General features: G+C 36.9%; 1 protein-coding gene across 7 annotated transcripts in view; it reads right to left on the reverse strand.

Moving 5' to 3' along the window:
* Positions 1-298: 298 nt before the first annotated feature.
* Positions 299-18,611, reverse strand: part of LOC121314139 (protein AF-10-like) — a 61,181-nt gene continuing 42,868 nt past the window's right edge. For 5 of the 7 annotated variants that reach the window (XM_041247102.1, XM_041247101.1, XM_041247100.1 and 2 more), the window contains 10 exons: positions 8,059-8,176; positions 6,550-6,622; positions 5,702-5,853; positions 4,214-4,402; positions 3,849-3,925; positions 3,129-3,487; positions 2,771-2,791; positions 2,551-2,647; positions 1,761-1,967; positions 299-1,255 (listed from right to left, as the gene is read on the reverse strand). In XM_041247102.1, coding sequence (XP_041103036.1) covers positions 1,211-1,255; positions 1,761-1,967; positions 2,551-2,647; positions 2,771-2,791; positions 3,129-3,487; positions 3,849-3,925; positions 4,214-4,402; positions 5,702-5,853; positions 6,550-6,622; positions 8,059-8,176 — 1,338 coding nt within the window. In that variant the 3' untranslated portion in view covers positions 299-1,210. The remainder of the gene's footprint in view (positions 1,256-1,760; positions 1,968-2,550; positions 2,648-2,770; positions 2,792-3,128; positions 3,488-3,848; positions 3,926-4,213; positions 4,403-5,701; positions 5,854-6,549; positions 6,623-8,058; positions 8,177-18,611) is intronic. The other 2 variants (XM_041247104.1, XM_041247099.1) reach the window with 1 other exon arrangement.

The following is an 18,611-nucleotide window of genomic DNA, read 5'->3' on the forward strand; positions in this document are numbered from 1 at the left end:
TAAGGCTATTTACTTTATAATGCAGCTTGATTACTGTGCAATGGTTTCCAATCAATGAGTACATTTTAGTTCTATTACTTTGTACAGACTTTTAAATGTAAAGGTACCAATACTTTTGTCATGAAAATATGTGAAATTGCTTAAGTGCTTATGTCTTTTTCATAAAGATTGTTTGTTAAACCACCAGAAATTGTGTATTTTGGTCTTTGTCATATTAAATTAGTGGCTAATGTTCAACAAATGCTTGTATGTAACACTTTTTTTTTTTCTTTTTGTAATTATCTTAAGTGTAGGGTGCCAATACTTTTTTTTTTTTTTTTTTTTTGTGACTGTACATACCTTCTCAGAATAATAATAAAATAAAAATATACACACTCCCATGTCTGCACCCTCAGGAACAACAGTGAGGATCCAGATTGAGTTCTTTCACTTTGACAGAGCTGAAGTAAGAAAATCACTCAGGTTATAATTAAATATGTTGCCTGAGCTACACAGGAGTAAAATGAAATGCTTATTTAAAAAAAAAAAAAAGGCTGCTGGTATACTGTTGAAAAATTCCTGCCACTGACAGGAACTGCGATCGAGTGCATGCTCAGCTGTCCAGAGCCTGGCTGAAACAATGGACTTAGCAACAGGCACTTGGTTTAGGCGGACAATCAAAAGGAAGCCTCCTCTATGACAGACACATCCATTTCTTCCACATTTGATCTAATTCCACCAGCAGCCAGTATAAAAAGCTTGGAATCCTACATCCAGTCATATCAAGAGTGGTCCAAAGAAATACACAATTAAAGCATACAGGAAACTCTACCACATGTACTGAAAGTTTAAACCAACACAGAAAGTTAGCTACTACAGTATTTCAAAAATCACAAACACCCCAAACCCAAATGTTCCTTTTGATTTTGTATTACCTGAAACCCCTAAAAGGAAAAAAAAAAAAAATGCTTGTGAAAAGTTTCAATAGTTTCAAGCTGATAGAAATTGCTTGTACAAAGTAAGCTCAATTTTTGTCGTTTTCTGCAGTCCCTGAAGTCAGTAAGTGATTAGCTCCAATTTAGTGCAACAAAATGACATCAATTTGTTAGTCCAATGCCTCCTTGTGAAACCTGTCCACCTGTTCATATAAATCACCACCATGTAGAAAAATAGATCAACAGTGATATGTTTGTGAAGTGCTAAACAATTGAAGGCACCTCCGAATCATCGGTCAACTTTTCTCTTGAACAGCAGGTCCAGTTTTCTCGGTTAATCTCTACAAAGAAAAAAAAAACAACATTGTAACATTATAACCTAGAGTATAAAAGACTGTGAGGCTGTATATAAGAAAGTTTATAATAATAATAATATCACCCACTGTTGGTGTTACAGTCGCAGACAACAGTATTGGCCCCTACGCTTATACCATAATTCAAGGTAACTGATTAAGGAGAAGCATTTGGTAAACTTGAACCACTTTTTAATAAAATAAAATGCAAAATACACAATTTGTAGTAATTTAACAAATAATGTTTATCAAAAAACTAATTTAAAAGCAGTTGTTCATGACAAAACATACTGGCATCCCTACTTTTGGAACAAAAATATAACAAAATTAAAATGTTTTAACAAAACATTGGTGACACTTGTCTGTTTAGACCAATTAAATAGATAACACCGTATCTCAGTTAAAAAATAAAATACAACATTTTGTTTTTCTTTTACTTATGATTAGCAGTTTTTCAACTTCCATTAAAGATCATCTGATGTGCAGGACTTACTGTAACTTTTTGCACAGAAGGGTCCCCAAGCATGGTCAGGAAAGGGTTGGTAGTGATGCTGTGTTGTGTGGGAGCCTGGGTGCTTGTCAGCAGGCTATTCATAGGAACCTGTGCAGCTGCTGAGAGCTGAAGCTGTTGCAGTTCTTGCTGCTGGTGATGTTGATGCTGCTGATGCATTAACTGATACAGAAGAGCCTGTTGCTGCTCCTTTGAAAAATCAATGGTAAAAAATACAGTCAGTATCAACCACTAAATTAATTGTTTATCTCAAAAGCCCATTTCACAGAGACGAGTTATGACGGCTCAGAACCGGCACCGATGCATCATTTTGGTCCATGTGAATTGCCTATACCGTCACAGAGCCGTTATATTTTATGCTCGCGAGGTGGTTCAAAGACGGCACTGAAGTGTCTTAACTCCTGTGTGAAAGGCTATGTGACGGTTGACAAGCCTACAACTTAATGCGCTGCAGCTAGTATCAGACTGCTGAATGAAAATAATATTAATAATGCATCCCCAACTAAATATTTATTTAAATTTTCCATCTATATTGTTATTATTAGAGGACAAAGCGAGCACAGGGAAGTTTACAGTACACTGCAGTTCTCCAGTGCCATACATTAAGAGACAAGAAATTGTTATGACGGTATTATAGCAACATATATTGCGCAATTTCGTGCTGTGTGAATTTAAGAATTTTTTTTTTTTTTTTTTAACGTCTTTGAGACGGCTCAGTAGTGTAATTTGTATGTGAAAGTGGTACAATATTAATAAAGGGGCTGTCTCTTACCGGAGTAGGCTGCTGCGATGTGAGTAGCTGCTGAAGCTGCTGTTGGTGAAGTAAGAGCTGTCTCTGCTGGCCAGAGAGTATACCCAGTCCAGGAGCACTGAAAAACAAAGACTCTTTATGACTGTTATGAATGGGAAAGAAAAGCAGCCCACACACACTACAGCTCAGGTCTGTCTTCATATAAAAATAAATAAACAGTGCCAACATACACGATGCTCACCTAGATTTAGCTGGAGCAGTACTGCAAATCCATGGCAAGTGAGGCAAAAAACAAAAGGAAACATCCACACATCAACTAAATGAATTTCCAAACTTTTGATTGTATTTGGTAAGAAATTAGTGCATTTTTTTGCATATCAAAAGACTGGATTTATTTATTTTAAACTTGATTTGCTTTAGAATAAAACTTTCAAGAAGTAAAAAAAAAATAAAAAATCAAACAATCATTTAAAAAACCAAGACATAATAATACATACAACCTTTCAAGGACAACAGAGACTTCCTTAAGGTGTAAAGCAGAAATCATACATCTATAAAGAAGACATATACTGTTAATAATAATTTGAAATAATAAGCACCTGTTAAGAGTGGTAGGCAGTGAGAGAGACACACTGGGGGGTCCAGCTGTGTGGGAGAGGGGGCTGTGGTTCTGTGCTACCGACGCAGGGGTCTGGATTACTCCATTTAAAGCCCCTACTATCCCATTGATCGCCAGTTGGTTTCCATGCATAGCCCCCATCAATCCACTCACTCCCGGCATTGCTGGAATTGTAGAGGTCATAGTTTGCATACCACTGGCCAGTGCCCCCACTGTCATACTGCTGACCTGCTGAACTCCAGCGACCCCTGACCCTTGCTGGGGAGGACTCTGCCCAGCAGGGGGTGGAGTAGATAGTGTTGAAGAACTGCTGGTGCTCTGTCCACTGGAGGTCACGTCCTAGAACAAAGAAAACAGTGAACACTTTAAACTGAAGAAACCTTAGTCAGCACCTTTGTGTTAACACAGCTGCTCCTATTTACAATCAATTATCGTATGCTGGGGAATCCAATAGCGTTTTTTTTTTTTTTTTTTTTTTTGGTACAGGATACTAACCGGTTTATAAAAAAAAAAAAAAAAAAAAAAAAAGACAAAGTGACAAGATTAATAACTTAGAATCTTTATTGCAAGTCTGGCTTCAACAACAGTTTCACATTTAAAACTAAATTTGAATGTTTAATGGGTTTGCCATGTATGTGACACTAGTGCCTGGAAGAACACACAAAGAAAGAACCAAAAAAGTTAGGAGGTAAACAGTTACCTGAGCTGCTAAAGAAAGAGAATTGTCAGGCAAAAATCTGTTGCTTAGATGTGGGCTTGTATTTGTGTTCAACAGATCTGTGATGGTAAAGAAAAACAAATAAAGCAATATTAATAATTCAATTCAAATTTCAACACATTTAAATCATAACCAAAAGAATTCCTGGACAAAAAAAGAAATGCAAAAAGAAATGTATTTCTAAATGTTTTCAGCTTTACTAAACACAAAATCAGCCACACACCGTTCGATTCTTCAAGGTGCATCTCTCTGGTAGAAGTAAACGGAACACTGAAGTCACTTCAAGCCCCTTTGTAACCACGTGATGCAGTGTGTACACTGTGGGTGTGTCCCAAGAACATGCTTACCAGGCTGTGCAGCAAAGACTTGCAACTGAGAAGAGGCGCTGGGGTTGGGCACGCTGCTGGGGAAAGGTACAGAGAGCTGTGCACTCAGGAGCTGCAGACGCTCTTTCTTTGCTGTCAGAGTCCTGATCTGCTCTTCCAAGCGACGGTTCTCCATCTGAAGCTGATGAAGAGATTTCAGCATTCCCAGGACTACGGAAGAAGAAATTAAATGCATTCATTTAAAGGATTAATTCAATTAAAGTAATTACATATTCATGAAATTACATAAATTGTTTTAAACGTAGAAATATGTACTTGATTAGAGAGTGCTGTGGTTTTTCTCTCTCTTATGTATTCCAGAAAATGTTTCATATTTAAATAGATGCGTGCTTTTACGTTTATGAGGTACAACCCATATCAAAAGATAACATTAGCTACATCGATGAAATAACTGACTTAATATTTTTTCTTTTAGAAGAATGTAAATTCTTAATGAAAATGTATATATAGAGAGAAAGTCACACACATAACAATGTATAATCATTTTCAGCAGTCGTCAACAGATCTGTTTTTAACTTGTGTGGTGGTTTTTCTGATTTAGTACAGTGATACCAGACAAGCACACAGAGTTTTACAAATCTATTGACACACCACAGTCTAGCACTGCTTTTAAAGAACAGACCTAAAATATCTGAACTACAAACAGGCTGACCAAGCTGATACAAAAAGCTTTAAAAAATCAACTCTTAATTATTGTTGCTTTTGAATTTATTTTTAAATTCACTCATTTTAAAAAAAATTTTAAAATTACAAGACTGGTCCTACTCCCTTAATTTGCCCCATTCATACTTGCATAACATCTATAATTCACAATAAATACATCTGATATAGGATGCTGGATACAATGCCTTTAAGTAAACCTGCATACAGAAAACACACACCAAGATCCAGTTTAAAAATAAATGAATACATAATAAAAAACAGAAAAATGATGTAGTAAGTTCAAATCCTGAGATTTTATTCCTTGAGTGTGTGTTTTATTTTTTTCAGAAAGTAGTTTTATGCCATTTATTGAATATAACCAGTGTGCTTGCCACTGATGCACACTGCATGTGTACTTCCACCTACTCAAATCCCAACAATATTGTTTTTATCCCTCCATGTGCTCCCCCACAATTACCATTTTCAGTGATATGCCCATTAGAAGTAAATAAATAAATAAACAAATAAATACATAAAACAAAATAAAACAGAAAGTTGTCTTGTTTAAAGCAAATAGGCAGTTTGGCAAACTTACCCTGAGAAGCAATGAAAAAAGAATCATACTAGGGTTCTAGTATTTGTATGTATATATTTATAAAAACATATATTTGACAGACAACAGGCAAATGTTTAAACCTCACATGGTATGGAAATCATACTCAAATGTATAGGTATTAAATAGTAACCAATGCCACAAAATACCGTCGTACATACAATTTGTGATAATCCCAAGAAAACAGTACTTACTATCTCCAGGAGCGCCTTGTTCAAGTAGAAATCGCTGTCCTTCACTACATTGTCTCTCTAACAATTGCTCGATGCTAGTTGCAACTGGGGGCAGATTCTCAAAGCCACTGCTTGACTGATCATAGCGGATCTGTAAGCCACTTACTGGGGAGCTGTTCAAAAGGCAATACAATAGCGATTGGAATTTCTGAATTAAATGGAGGGTGGAAACACTGTGCTTTTGTGCTCACGTCATTGTGTTGTGTGCATGAATCAAAAAGGCAATACAATAGAGCTAAATTTCATAATCCTGGATAATTTGGCATTGTAAATCTTGAATGTTTAGACAGATCCTTGATCTATCTTACGAATGCTTAGCAACAAACACTTCATCAATTCTAAAACCAATTCCACACATTGCTTGTAATTACAGTGCTGACAGAACTGCCGTAATGTCATTAATCAAAATAATATTACCGATACTTTTTTTGTTTGTTTCTCCAGATTTAAAACAGAAATTATTTTTTTGTTTCCAAAATACTTTTCTTTATATTCTTATTTACTTTCTAAATTGGTTTTTTTATTCTCTGAACACCACAATTAGAAGAATGTTTCTGCAGATTACACTTCAATGAAAAACACTGGACTTTCACAAAATGCATAGCAATATACATTAAAAAGAAAAAAAAAGAAAAATAAACCACACACACTCCGCAATGGTAATGCCTCAACATGAAACGTATCAACTTAATTCTTTACAGCAACAACAAATGTACTTTGTTGATGAGAGAACAGAGTTTTTTTAATAAAAAAAAAAAAAACCTGAAACATTTCCTTTGCCTGCAGCTTGGAGTGTAAACAGTGCTTACCGTGGAGAGATACTTCCTCTTGGCGAACTGCCCCTGCCAGCAAGGCTATGACTATTGTCTCCTAGTTCTTGATCTGAAATGTAAATATAACGGAGTAGACAGAGGCTCCAACCAAATTACACTTTAAACTCAGAAGATCCAACATTGTTATAAGCTCCAGTAGCTAGGCAGGTTATAGACATGTTCCCACTTTGGCACTGATGAGCTGCATCCTGCTATCAGTGCAAGCTGTCTGTGGGCATACCAGACTTAGCCATATATTAAGATCCTGTTCTTCAACCTCTTCTACTTCTTTAAGACAAAGTGTGGTTTGCATCTTCTCAAGCCCTGTCCTCAGCCTCCCAACAGCCACTTTTAATTTCTATTGTGAAAGTAATGAATCGCATCTGTGGATAGCGGATTTGTATGCCCAGTCACAGCCAATCCAAAACGCTGTGCCTTTTAACACTTTCCAGCCCGAGGCTATTCACAATGCACACTTCCCATCAGAGCAGTCTGGCAGACCATGTGCAATTCATTTAAGGGTCGGGACTGACTATTTCACTGACCCTGAAGTTCAGCAGGAGCTCACATATGCCTCACAGATTTGCAGGTACTAAAAAACAAAACATGTATTATCTAGTATGAGTGCAAGTTATTTTCTAATAGTATTTATTTACTTTATTTTGCACAAGAGAAACAAAAGCTGCTCCAGGTCATGTTTTAAGTCAGCCTAAAAGGATGCATATTTGCAGCAGCTTTGGAGAAGAAAAACATTCCCAATCTGGCCCCTTTAAAAGGAGTTGTCGTCCGTCCCCCCAATTGTGAGTCATGTGACCTCCTGACCTCCCTTTGAGGCCACGGGCATAACTGATTAATTCGTTATACTGCTAAAACCCTTCCCCCTTCTTTCACACAGGCATCCCTACTTAATATCCATTAACAAATCCTTAAGTTATTATTCATATACTGCATACATGATTTAAAAACACTGGAAGAAACAAAAGTACTGCATATTAAAAACAGAAATATAGGTGCTTTTTTGTTTCCTTTTAGGTGAAAATTACAGCAGCTCGTTGAGGCCATAAAAAAAAAAAAAAAATTGTGTCAAGATAATTTCTCTGGTCAAGAAAACTGAAGGAATGACATCACGTGAACGGAATGGTAATCAAATCGAGATACGGAGATAAAGTCTTATGCTCAACAAAAAATATTTCTTTTTTTGATGGCCTCAATGAGCCACAGTAGAAAATACAATCCTGCAATTGCACACATTCCTGACATTACAATATATAAAAGTAAACACATAAACAAGTAGACTGTGTTTAACTGTTGAATGGACTGATTTATAGTTTATATTTAGTACATAGTTTATCTTTAGTATATATAGCTTGCTTATTATCCTGTTTAACAGTTGCAAAGCATTCATCTTAAATACTGTACAGAGAATTTCAATGTTTCATTGTGCGTGTGGTTATAAAAAATATACAAATGTTGTATCATAGAATATAAAATGGGGTGCCCCTTTACCTGATGGATTGTTCTCAGACTGAGCTATTAGTGCTGCCATTGACGAGTTTGGATTTAGGCAGTTCCCAAACATGTGAGATGGAGCGAGGTTTAATGAGGATCCAGGTAATGCATTGGCCTAAAATAAATAGATAAATAACTTCAACTCATGAATTCACTTCGAGAAATTAAACAGGGTAATTTACACAGATGTACTATACAAAAACTTTTTTTTTTTTTAAACATCTTCAAAAACTGAAAAAATAGTTGTAATTTAGCAGGTATACATGCAACATTAGCATAACAGGGATAAAAACAGTAATGCAAATAATGTTCAGTGGTGAAATGGTTAAGAAATCTTCCAGATGTTGCATCGCTAGGGGTACTGAGCTTATCTGTTTGTTTGCTACCTTTACAATTCAGGTAGGACCCCCTTCAATAGACTTAGCAGTATGCTGACCATGTGGGTTATCCCATTAATTATTTAACCTTACTAAACCATTTCCAAAATAAGGGCAGGTAGACAACAGATGTCTCAGAAATGCCTGGTTCTTTTACTTCACAGGCCGTATGTAGGGGTTAAAAAGGTCTGACTTACAGCTCTGCAGTTTAACTACTTAGAGCCACATTTCCTTTTGCTGAGCGACAGCATTAGTAAAGCCTTCACGCTATGCTGTTACTTCCTTCAATGACAGAATTGGAAGTCAGACAAGTCTTTTTGGGAAGCACACAGGCATCACAAGTATGCATTTTTATATAATGCAGGGCTTGACAAATCACGGCTACACCATGACCCCGTCCAAGGAGCTGCAAGTCTGGCAGCCAGCCAGCCCTACTTACTGGAAAGTCTGTCTAAAAGTTTGTGTTCATTCATGGTGCTAACCACAATTCTGAAGGCCTATGCTAGGCCCTGAGCCAAACAAGTGAAAATGAACTCTTCAACAGATCAAGCAGCAAACACTGGCCAAATTCTTACATAATCCAATGCAATAAAAATGCCTTCCCATGGCTGTGTTTACTTTCGCTCTTTCGAAGAATATGTAACTTTCATTGTACGTTATTAGCCTGCTGAAGTCCTGGCTTTAGCATCTGGTAACAATGCGTAAGCCAGCAGAGGTGGATTACAAAGAATAATTCAGCAATCTGCATTTCAGCCACCCTTTGCCAAATCCTGTCTGGTATAATCACAGTGCAATGTGTGCAGATCAGTACAAACAAATAACAAAACAACAACCAATTAATAAGTCTGTCTTAAAACCACAAGTTTCTCAATAATGTTTTTTTTGTTTTATGTAAAACAAAAAACTAAAATCTTAAAAAAAAAAAAAAAAAAAAAATGTGTTTTCCTCAAACAAATTCTACAGAGCTTTGCAAATGGTTCATGATCATCCTTGTTTAAGTTTATTTAAAAAAGGACATATGCAAAGACAGCACTGCTATTGACATATGCTAATGAATGCTAATAATGCTGTTTTATTGCATCCAAACACAAAACTGGTCTCCTAAGCTTACAAAGTCAACTCATTTACTGCACATGGTACCACAGTGAACTTCATATTGGGTGCCATAAAGAATAATAAGGTCGCTTTACAGTTGGGGTAAACTTGATCTACTGTACATTCTATGCAGCTAAATCTTTTAACAAAAAAACATGAGGGACAAATAAGAACCAAGAAATTTCACAGAAGTTCACAAAACTATTACTAATGTTAGAATAAAATGCATCAAAATGCTACATACACACACATTTACCACCACTCAAAAAACAGAACAGTTGCAAACAATGCACATACTGAAACAGCACACACCATCTGGCACTCTGGATATTTAACAGTGGTGTCAAGACACTCTGGGTGGCATTCTCCTTCCCCCCCCATTGTCTGCACCTTTCTGTTATATCAAAAGGAAATGAGGTTGCTTTTTTTTTTTTTTTATAAACTTCCACTAATCCTCTGCAACCTTGCGAGCCAATTTAAAAGAGATGTTCTATTTATATTAGTTTTGTTAGTAACTGGTCAGGCCTTGTTTTGTACATCATGCCCTGCAGGGGCAGTGTTTATTGTAGCTAACAGCCCAATCAAGTTAATTATAAATCTACAGTACAGTACACCAGACAGACTGTGTTTTAGTCATCGAAGAAGAAATAATAATAATGCTGGGACAAATATTAAAACACTGCTTGACATGTTTTTGGTGGCAAAAACAACCATGTGCGTATTAGTTCATAAAACAGAATCTATAAAAGGACCATCAAATAAAAATCATGCAAAGGAAACCAATGTATTATGATGTCTGAAATAACACACATCCTAATGCTTTTGTTCCTCTAATTCCCTTCAGTAATTTAACGTGGTGCCAGGTTTATTTTTCTCCAGAGTTTTGGGGGGGGGGTTTTGTATTAGAAATACATTAGTAATACATTCACAATTTTAAACTAATAAATTAGCTAGGTTTGTGAAATCTTGCAGTACTCCGTGGTTCTCCTACACACAAAGGGCCAGAATTCGGAAAAACAAAAAACAAAACAAAAAAACAATTCTAAAACTTGAGCACTACAAATATTGAGAGCTCAAATGCTAGTCCCATGACAGACTGTAAAGCTTGTGGGTTATTGAATTTCCGTTCTTAATTCGGCCATCATGAATAACAGGCAAGAAATAAACAAAGTAAGGCAAAGCCAGAGGGGTAGCAAGGGGGAGTGACTGACATGCTGAACGCTCTCAAGTCAAAGGACTGCTGTAGAGCCATCCCCCAAAATAAATAAATCATAAATAAATAAACATAAAGAAATACCCACTCCTTAAGTGTTTCCTGGGTGTAGCCAGAACATTGATTTACAAATTAATGGAATCTGGCGCTGCAAAGACTCAATCCCCCACCCCCCACAAGTATTCAAGTGCTCTAACACACACACACACACACACACAGTGTAACTAGAGCCTTTGGTGCCCTCAGATGCATGACCCTGACACAAGATGAATCTATAGCATTCCCAATGACATCACATACCCTGCAGTGCTCCCAGGAGGAAGAGCTTCATTAATGGAGTTGCTTTGACAGCTGGAGATGGTCAAGGCTGGAGCAGTTTTTCAGGGGACTCAGGATGGAGTGGGGGTAGGTTGGAAGGCACACTCAAGCCAAACAGCCTTTATCTTACAGTGAAGTAAGTGACTGAGTGACCACTGCATTATTGAAAGGTTATGCAAGCAGCTTTACATTTTATAGGTAGTATAAAAAGGATGTGGCTGAGGTTTATTAAATATGCATAGCTGCCTTTCAGAATCAACCTCACCATTTCTACTTCCTCTTTGTTGAGGTAGGGGGAAGAGACATACCACACTACATTTTCATAATGTTGTAGATTTCAAAATCAATGCTACTAGCCATACAGTACTGCTGTACTTCAAAAGCAGCAAGGTTAGGCTACTACTTATTATGCATATACAATGCTACCTGTACTTTGAGAAGATCAAAGTCATTTAAAAATGAAAAGGTTACATATGAGATTTTAAATCAGTTAATGTGTTTACAAGTCCAGCAACTCCATTCAGTTTTAAAAATGCTCTAGTTACACTGTGTGTGTGTGTGTGTGTCCTGGAGCACTTGAACACAAAGAGGCTTCAGGTTTATCAGGCAAAATGACCAAGATAACCTTGGTGACTTCCTTAGAGATAAGGGGAAGATTTTCTGGCTTGTTTGTGTGTTCAAGGAAAGGGCCTTTTTATTTATTTTTTTATAAGGCATTAGAACTCTAACCCATACCTGAACAGCAGTGGGTTATTTTCATTTGTGTAAAAGTTTAAAAAGGCATTTCATAAAGGTTTACAGAAATAGTTCTACTTTATTTTAAACTCAAAGATGAGTGTTGTATGTTTTCAAATAGGCCAGTCCCTTAAATGTTATGGCAGGGGTTTCCTGACAACAGGCCCCACTTCTTTCTGAGCTCCAACCCCCTCCCCAGCCTCTACTAGCAGGGTTTTCATACACAGCGTGCAATGAGATGAAACCAAGTGTGAACAACATTCAGGTCCCATGAGCAGCCTGACTGTTGAAGCTGTCAGGTCCAATTGCATCATTCCATATTTTTCAATGCCACAAACTTAACATATTCAGAACCATTGTTTAGGCTAATGCTGAAATGCCCATGGTAGAGGTTGCATATAAGATGGGGGAGGGGTCTAAATGTGGTACATCATGACTGAACTTTCCTCTATTCTTATCGAGAGAAAAAACGTGTGTGTGTGTGTGTGTGTGTGTGTGTATGATTAAAGAAAAAAAAGAAAATCAGCACTAAGAATTAAAAAGAAAATCCTACAAAATGTGTCATGTTAACTTGCCATGTCAGATGGATTTAATAAAAAACAATAACAAACAAATAATTACCATACTACAATACAACAGCTTTAGCAGATACAAAATTATTGTTCTGCGTCCACAACCTCTTAACCAGCTTGTGGGGGTTTCTAAAATCGAAGTTGCAAAATCTACACACACATCAACTGCAGTCCGGCAGCTGCTCACGGCTAGGTACATTCTCTTCATCACCATGTGAAACACCCCCTCCCTACCCTCCCCACCCTCTCCTTCCATAAAATGCTGAAAAAAGCGAGGTGCCCCCAATTAACAGTATTTTACTCTACAAAGCCTACACATCATAAAGTTCTAATGCAACAATTCAGAACAGTGAATAGTTACCATTATGTGCCAACAACATGATATAGGAATGATATACTGTACACATTCTGCTCCAGGGTTACCGGTACATGTAAAATAAAGGAACTTATCAAGCAGTTACTTGCTGCTAGTGGGTTTCGCTACTTTGCCCAAAAGGACAGAATGCAACCCCCCCACCCCCCCCCCCCCCCCCACCCCCACCCCCCTTTTTCAACGTCAAGTTGACGCTACCCTTTTAGTTCAAACAGTACTTTTTTTGCATACTTTTGCATGTTGATTTTAAAAAAAAAAAAAATTGCAAGACAGTTTAGTTAGTACTGAGACAGCTAGAGTAACTACTCTGCAAACATTCAAACATACCTGGTGGCCAGCACTAAGTACAGTGCTGCTGAGACGGTCCTTGCATGCAATCTGGATCTTTAACATACTGGAGGATGGTAATAATGTACCAATGTGGCAGGCATACAAAGTATTTCTTTCTTCAAGTTTTTCCCTAATTCTCATGAACAGGTTCATGCCTGACCAACATACATTATAATCACACCTGCTCTGTGCAGGTTCGGGGACCGACAATACGTCCACTCTGGCGGCACCCTCTCCCTATACCGTGAATGTCACAAGTTTAAAAACCGAGAAAGTAAGTGCTTACAGTTTGCAAATTCAGTCAGAATGTGCCACTTTAAAATTCCAATGTAATGAACAGGCTTGATAGTCACAAAATAAAACAAAAATAGTGTATCTACAAATAGTCCAAAATCCTGTGTTGCATTAATTGGTTCATAATATACCAGGGAGTTTAAGTCTGAGCAGACATATTACATAAAAGACCCGGAGATGATCACATCTCACATGTGACAGTGTGGCCTTCCACAACCAGCACCATAACTATCCTTTTAAGCAACTAAACTGAAGTAGTGCAATACAGTTCAGTGAAGAGGTCAATGTGCCTCAGTTGCCTGGAGACTGATGGTTGCTACAGTAGCACAAGATAAGCCAAGCTAAATCAGCTTCAGCTCTGTGCCAGAAAGCATTTTCTGCAAAACAGAAATAAGTGCCTGTCCTCAGCATGCAGCGATGCACAAAACCATGCAAAAACCTTCCCAGTGTTGCAGTCTTACTTTATAGAAAGTCCTTTTTTCTATCAAGATAGGAACAGTGTAAATGTTAACTGGAATGAAGACTGAATTTCTTGCAACTGTGCTTCCTTTGTTCATCCAATGAAGTCACATGCTCAGAAATATTTTTTCCCTGTAGCTGTAAATTCCTATGAGTTTCTAACACTACAACATGACTACAGAGCAATGCATTATCTCAAGTGCTTATGAAATTGCATTTAAACACTAAATTCAATATTGTGAAATCTCTTGTCAAGTGGTTCACCACCAGAGCCACAGTAGCTAAAACTATTCTGAAAATGAGGTCTGCATACCCAGTGCAGAAGTATTCCTTTATTACTAAAGTGAGCATGAAATGAAGGAAAAGATCTAGGTAATGAATTTAAACCAAATCTGAACATACAAGTTTGACTTTTCTCAAAGAACCAGTCCGCAATCATACTGTATGAGCTCTTCAGCTGGACAGCATTTAAGGAAAGTGTAAATTCATGCAAAACAGAGCAGATATGGACATTTTTATTTTGGATTTGATTAATACATCATCAATGAGGAATTAAAATAAAACATGAACACAACAAAAAACAACATGCACTGTTTACTTGATGAATGGATTTTCAGAAACCCTTTTTGCTATCCAAAAGTTAAATTAATTCGACCTTCAGTTCAATTGAAAAGGACTACTTAAAACAATATGCCATGTCTTGTGCCACCCCACCTAAACCATCTTAACAACTTGCATAACAGTACACTGGTCAAGGTCTTTAACCTACAAAGTGTCCCTACAGTATACTTTAAATACACTGTACACCAAGAAGACGGTCTCTTTATAATGAATCATTTGAAGGACTTTTCAGTGCTACCTCCAAATCACAAAACACACAATTACCAATAAGCACACTAGTCCAATATCATTATCAAGGTATCATTTCTCTTATTATAAGGAATTTAGAAATAGGAAACAAAAAACGAGAAGAGAAATATTGAATCTCTTAATAAAAAACATCCACTTTTTGTAATGTCAATTTTAATTTAAATGACTCATAAGGAGTCAAAAGACCAGTCTGTAAAAATACAGGGTTTTTAGCCAAGAAAACAGCAAAACAAATTTCACAGACAACATGAAACCCTGAGTAAAGTGTTCTCATGTACAACATAATTATCTAGTACACACAACACAGCAAACGTGCCTCTTACACCACACTATATATTGATATATCTACTTAAATGAATCCCTGCTAAAATGTAACCACACACTGTTATTTGCAGTTCCAATGAAAGTTTGCCCAAAAGAGTTTACTGCCATTTTCAAGAGCCCAGAATAAAAGTCTTAACAATAAATCCACAGTAAGGACAGATTGCAGAATAACATTTTTCATCCTTTGCTGATAGTGGTCTGTGGGGAAAAAGATGAATAACTAAAACACATAGAGGGGTCCCTGCTTTGGAAAGAATTTTCGAAAATATGTGTTTTGGGTAAGCACAAAAAAACTTAATTTACTACTCAAGGAGGTGAAGAAAGTATGTTCATTTTTCTACAGGAATGACATCAATCTCCAGACCTCCAGCATCTTTCACTACTGTGCATAAAGGCTTTGTAAATTAAATAAATACAATTACTAATTTATTTTTTGTCTCTTCAGTTCTCTGCCATAGTTATTGTAGAGAAGGACAGATAAGCTAAAGTGTTTTAACTGTAAACATTGCCACGATCTACAGGGCTCGTAAAATTTTGGTAATGGTACTTGCCTTAAGGCAGTCCATTGTCGACATTTGGTTGTCCAAATGTTGCCCATAATTGACCTATGGACTGTGATTTGTACAATGTACACTGTACTCAATATAGGTACAGAATCTCAGGGTATCTCAAGCCAAGGAAATGCATGTACATGAATTAGGGAGTGGTTAGGGAGTAGAAAACAGAAAGTACGGACTAGAGAAACCTCAAAATGGAGTGAGGTAACCAGTGGAGTACCACAGGGATCAGTATTAGGTACTCTGCTATTCCTAATCTATATTAATGACTTAGATTCTGGTATATTAAGCAAACTTGTTAAATTTGCAAACGACACAAAAATAGGAGTGGCGGCAAACACTGTTGCAGCAGCAAAGGTCATTCAAAATGATCTAGACAAGATTCAGAACTGGGCAGACACATGGCAAATGACATTTAATAGAGAAAAGTGTAAGGTACTGCACGCAGGAAATAAAAATATGCATTATGAAATATCATATGGGAGATACTGAAATTGAAGAACTCTGAAAAAGGCCTGGGAGTTTTTGTTGACTCAGAAATGTCTTCATCTACACAATGTGGGGAAGTTATAAAAACAAAGGCCAACAAGATACTCCGATATACAGTGAGTGTTAGTAAGACCTCATCTAGAATATTGTGTTCAGTTCTGGTCACCTCGCTACAAAACGGATATTGCTGCTCTAGAAAGAGTGCAAAGAAGAGCAACCAGAATTATTCCTGGTTTAAGGTATGTCATATGCAGACAGGCTAAAATAATTGAATCTATTCAGTCTTGAACAAAGAAGACTACGCGGTGACCTGATTCAAACATTCAAAATTCTAAAAGGTATTGACAATGTCGACCCAAGGGACGTTTTCAACCTGAAAAAAGAAACAAGGACCAGGGGTCACTAATGGAGATTAAACAAAGGGGCATTCAGAACAGAAAATAGGAGGCTTTTTTTTTTTTTTTTACACACAGAATTGTGAGGGTCTGGAACCAAGTCCCCAGTAATGTTGTTGAAGCTGACACACTGGGATCCTTCAAGAAGCTGCTTGATGAGATTCTGGGATCAATAAACTAGTTAACAACCAAATGAGCAAGATAGGCTGAATGGCCTCCTCTCGTTTGTAAACTTTCTTATGTTCTTATATACTTTTTCAACATCAAAATTCCATACTTTTTCCAGATTTCCATTAGTTTTTACCAGACTTGTGTTTTAGTTAGTTTCTACTAGTTTTTTGATAGTTATTCACATAGGTGGGCAGCTGCAGAGCATTATAGCTTTTTGATCCAGAGCAGAAGTTGCTCCTGATTTTCTAAAAGTATTTATCAGAATCTGGAGGTGCGTATCTAGCAAGAGACAATGCAGGTATGCAAAAGAGAAGTAAGATACAATCTAAGAAACGTCCAATATTTGAGAACTATGTTGCATTATTTACAAAAAGAACATACAAAGTTGTATACTGCAAGTATACTTGTGCCAAAATGGGATAGTATAATGGTACCAATAGTATACTAAAACTAGACAATTTTGGCACAAGTATACTTGCAGTATGTTACTTTTTTGTAAGGGATGATACTGGATTCTGATCCAAAGATCTTTATACCCCTCTGTTAAATGTTGAACATTATGGTGAAAAATAACAAAAATGAATTAACAAATGTGCAAGTGTCGTCTATTAAACATACAAGTCAAATACTTAATACAGTACACCCTTGCTATAACAACCCTGTTTGGGTCCAAAGCCTTTTGTTCGCTACAGTAAAAGGACAATCCAAAATTAACAATGTAAGCTGCTGGAGTAAATTAAGGAAGTCACCTTGGATAAAGGCATTAGCTAAACTATTAATATTTGTACTGTTTTATTCTTAGATTTTCTTTATTACAGTATTTGTCACTACTAGCATCATAATAATAATAGCAATGAGATTGTGAATAAAAGTAGAATTACAAGTACAGTACCTATTTGTGGCTGCATCCAGTATCCTGGCTATATCCTATTCATTGAAGAACACAGTACACCCCCCCCCCCACAAAAAAGCACATCAATAAAGTTTGTTTTGTTTCAATTGCAAATGTCAATTGAAATCTTGGTTCCTTATTTAAAAAAAATAAAATAAAATAAAATGTTGCTTTGCTGTGCCGGTTGCATAGAGCTGTAGGAGCCAACAGCAGCAGCAGTTTGATTTATTTATTTTTAATCAGTATTTAGTCGTATAATTAAGGCCATATAGCGAGAATGTGAATAGTATATATATCTACACTCGGCTGATGGTTTGGACACGATACTGTTGCTGCACTCTGTACAATAAGTTACAAGCAAGCACCACACATTTAAAATAAAATTACCGATACATTTTATTAATCACATTAAAGAAATGAAAAAAAGCAACGCTAACATGCTACGTGCTAAATCTGAGTCAGTGACAGTAACTGCCGTATCATGGTGAGCAGAGCAGAGTACAGTAGCTTGTAATTCCAGTCTGTAACTTTGTTTAAAAAGTCATAGTCTTTGATATAAAAGCGTATACTTTGGCTGACGTAGTGTCCGTTTTACCATTCGTTTCAGTGAGCAGACACAGTCACGTGACGGTGACTAGATAGGATTGCTTGAGTTGTCAGTGGTGTTACACGGGGCAATCCTCGTGGGATTTGGTCACAAGCAATGTGTACGTCACCCCGGGAATCACTCAAGCATTACCAATGAAACACATTGATCCCTCTCAACGTGTTTTACCAGGATGATCTGTGAGCAGAATCTCGATTGGGAAATCTCTATTTGATTAAAGCTCAGAACATTATCCTGTTAGAGTAAAAAAGAAAAAAAAAAAAAATCGGACTGCCTGTCACGCAAGCAGCCAAAAAAAACACGTTGTCCGACAGATTTTTTTGGTTGTCCCGGAACCTAGGGCTAGCGATTTTGCGAGCCCTGATCTAGTGCACAGCTAGCAAAACAAAAAGAAAACTAGAAACAAAAGTGTAAGCTCACAAGGTGGCACTAGCTGGACAAATCTAGTGTATGTTACATATATTTATGGTAAGTACCAA

The sequence above is a fragment of the Polyodon spathula genome, chromosome 4 (genome assembly GCF_017654505.1).
Source record: "Polyodon spathula isolate WHYD16114869_AA chromosome 4, ASM1765450v1, whole genome shotgun sequence".
Classification (NCBI taxonomy): domain Eukaryota; kingdom Metazoa; phylum Chordata; class Actinopteri; order Acipenseriformes; family Polyodontidae; genus Polyodon; species Polyodon spathula.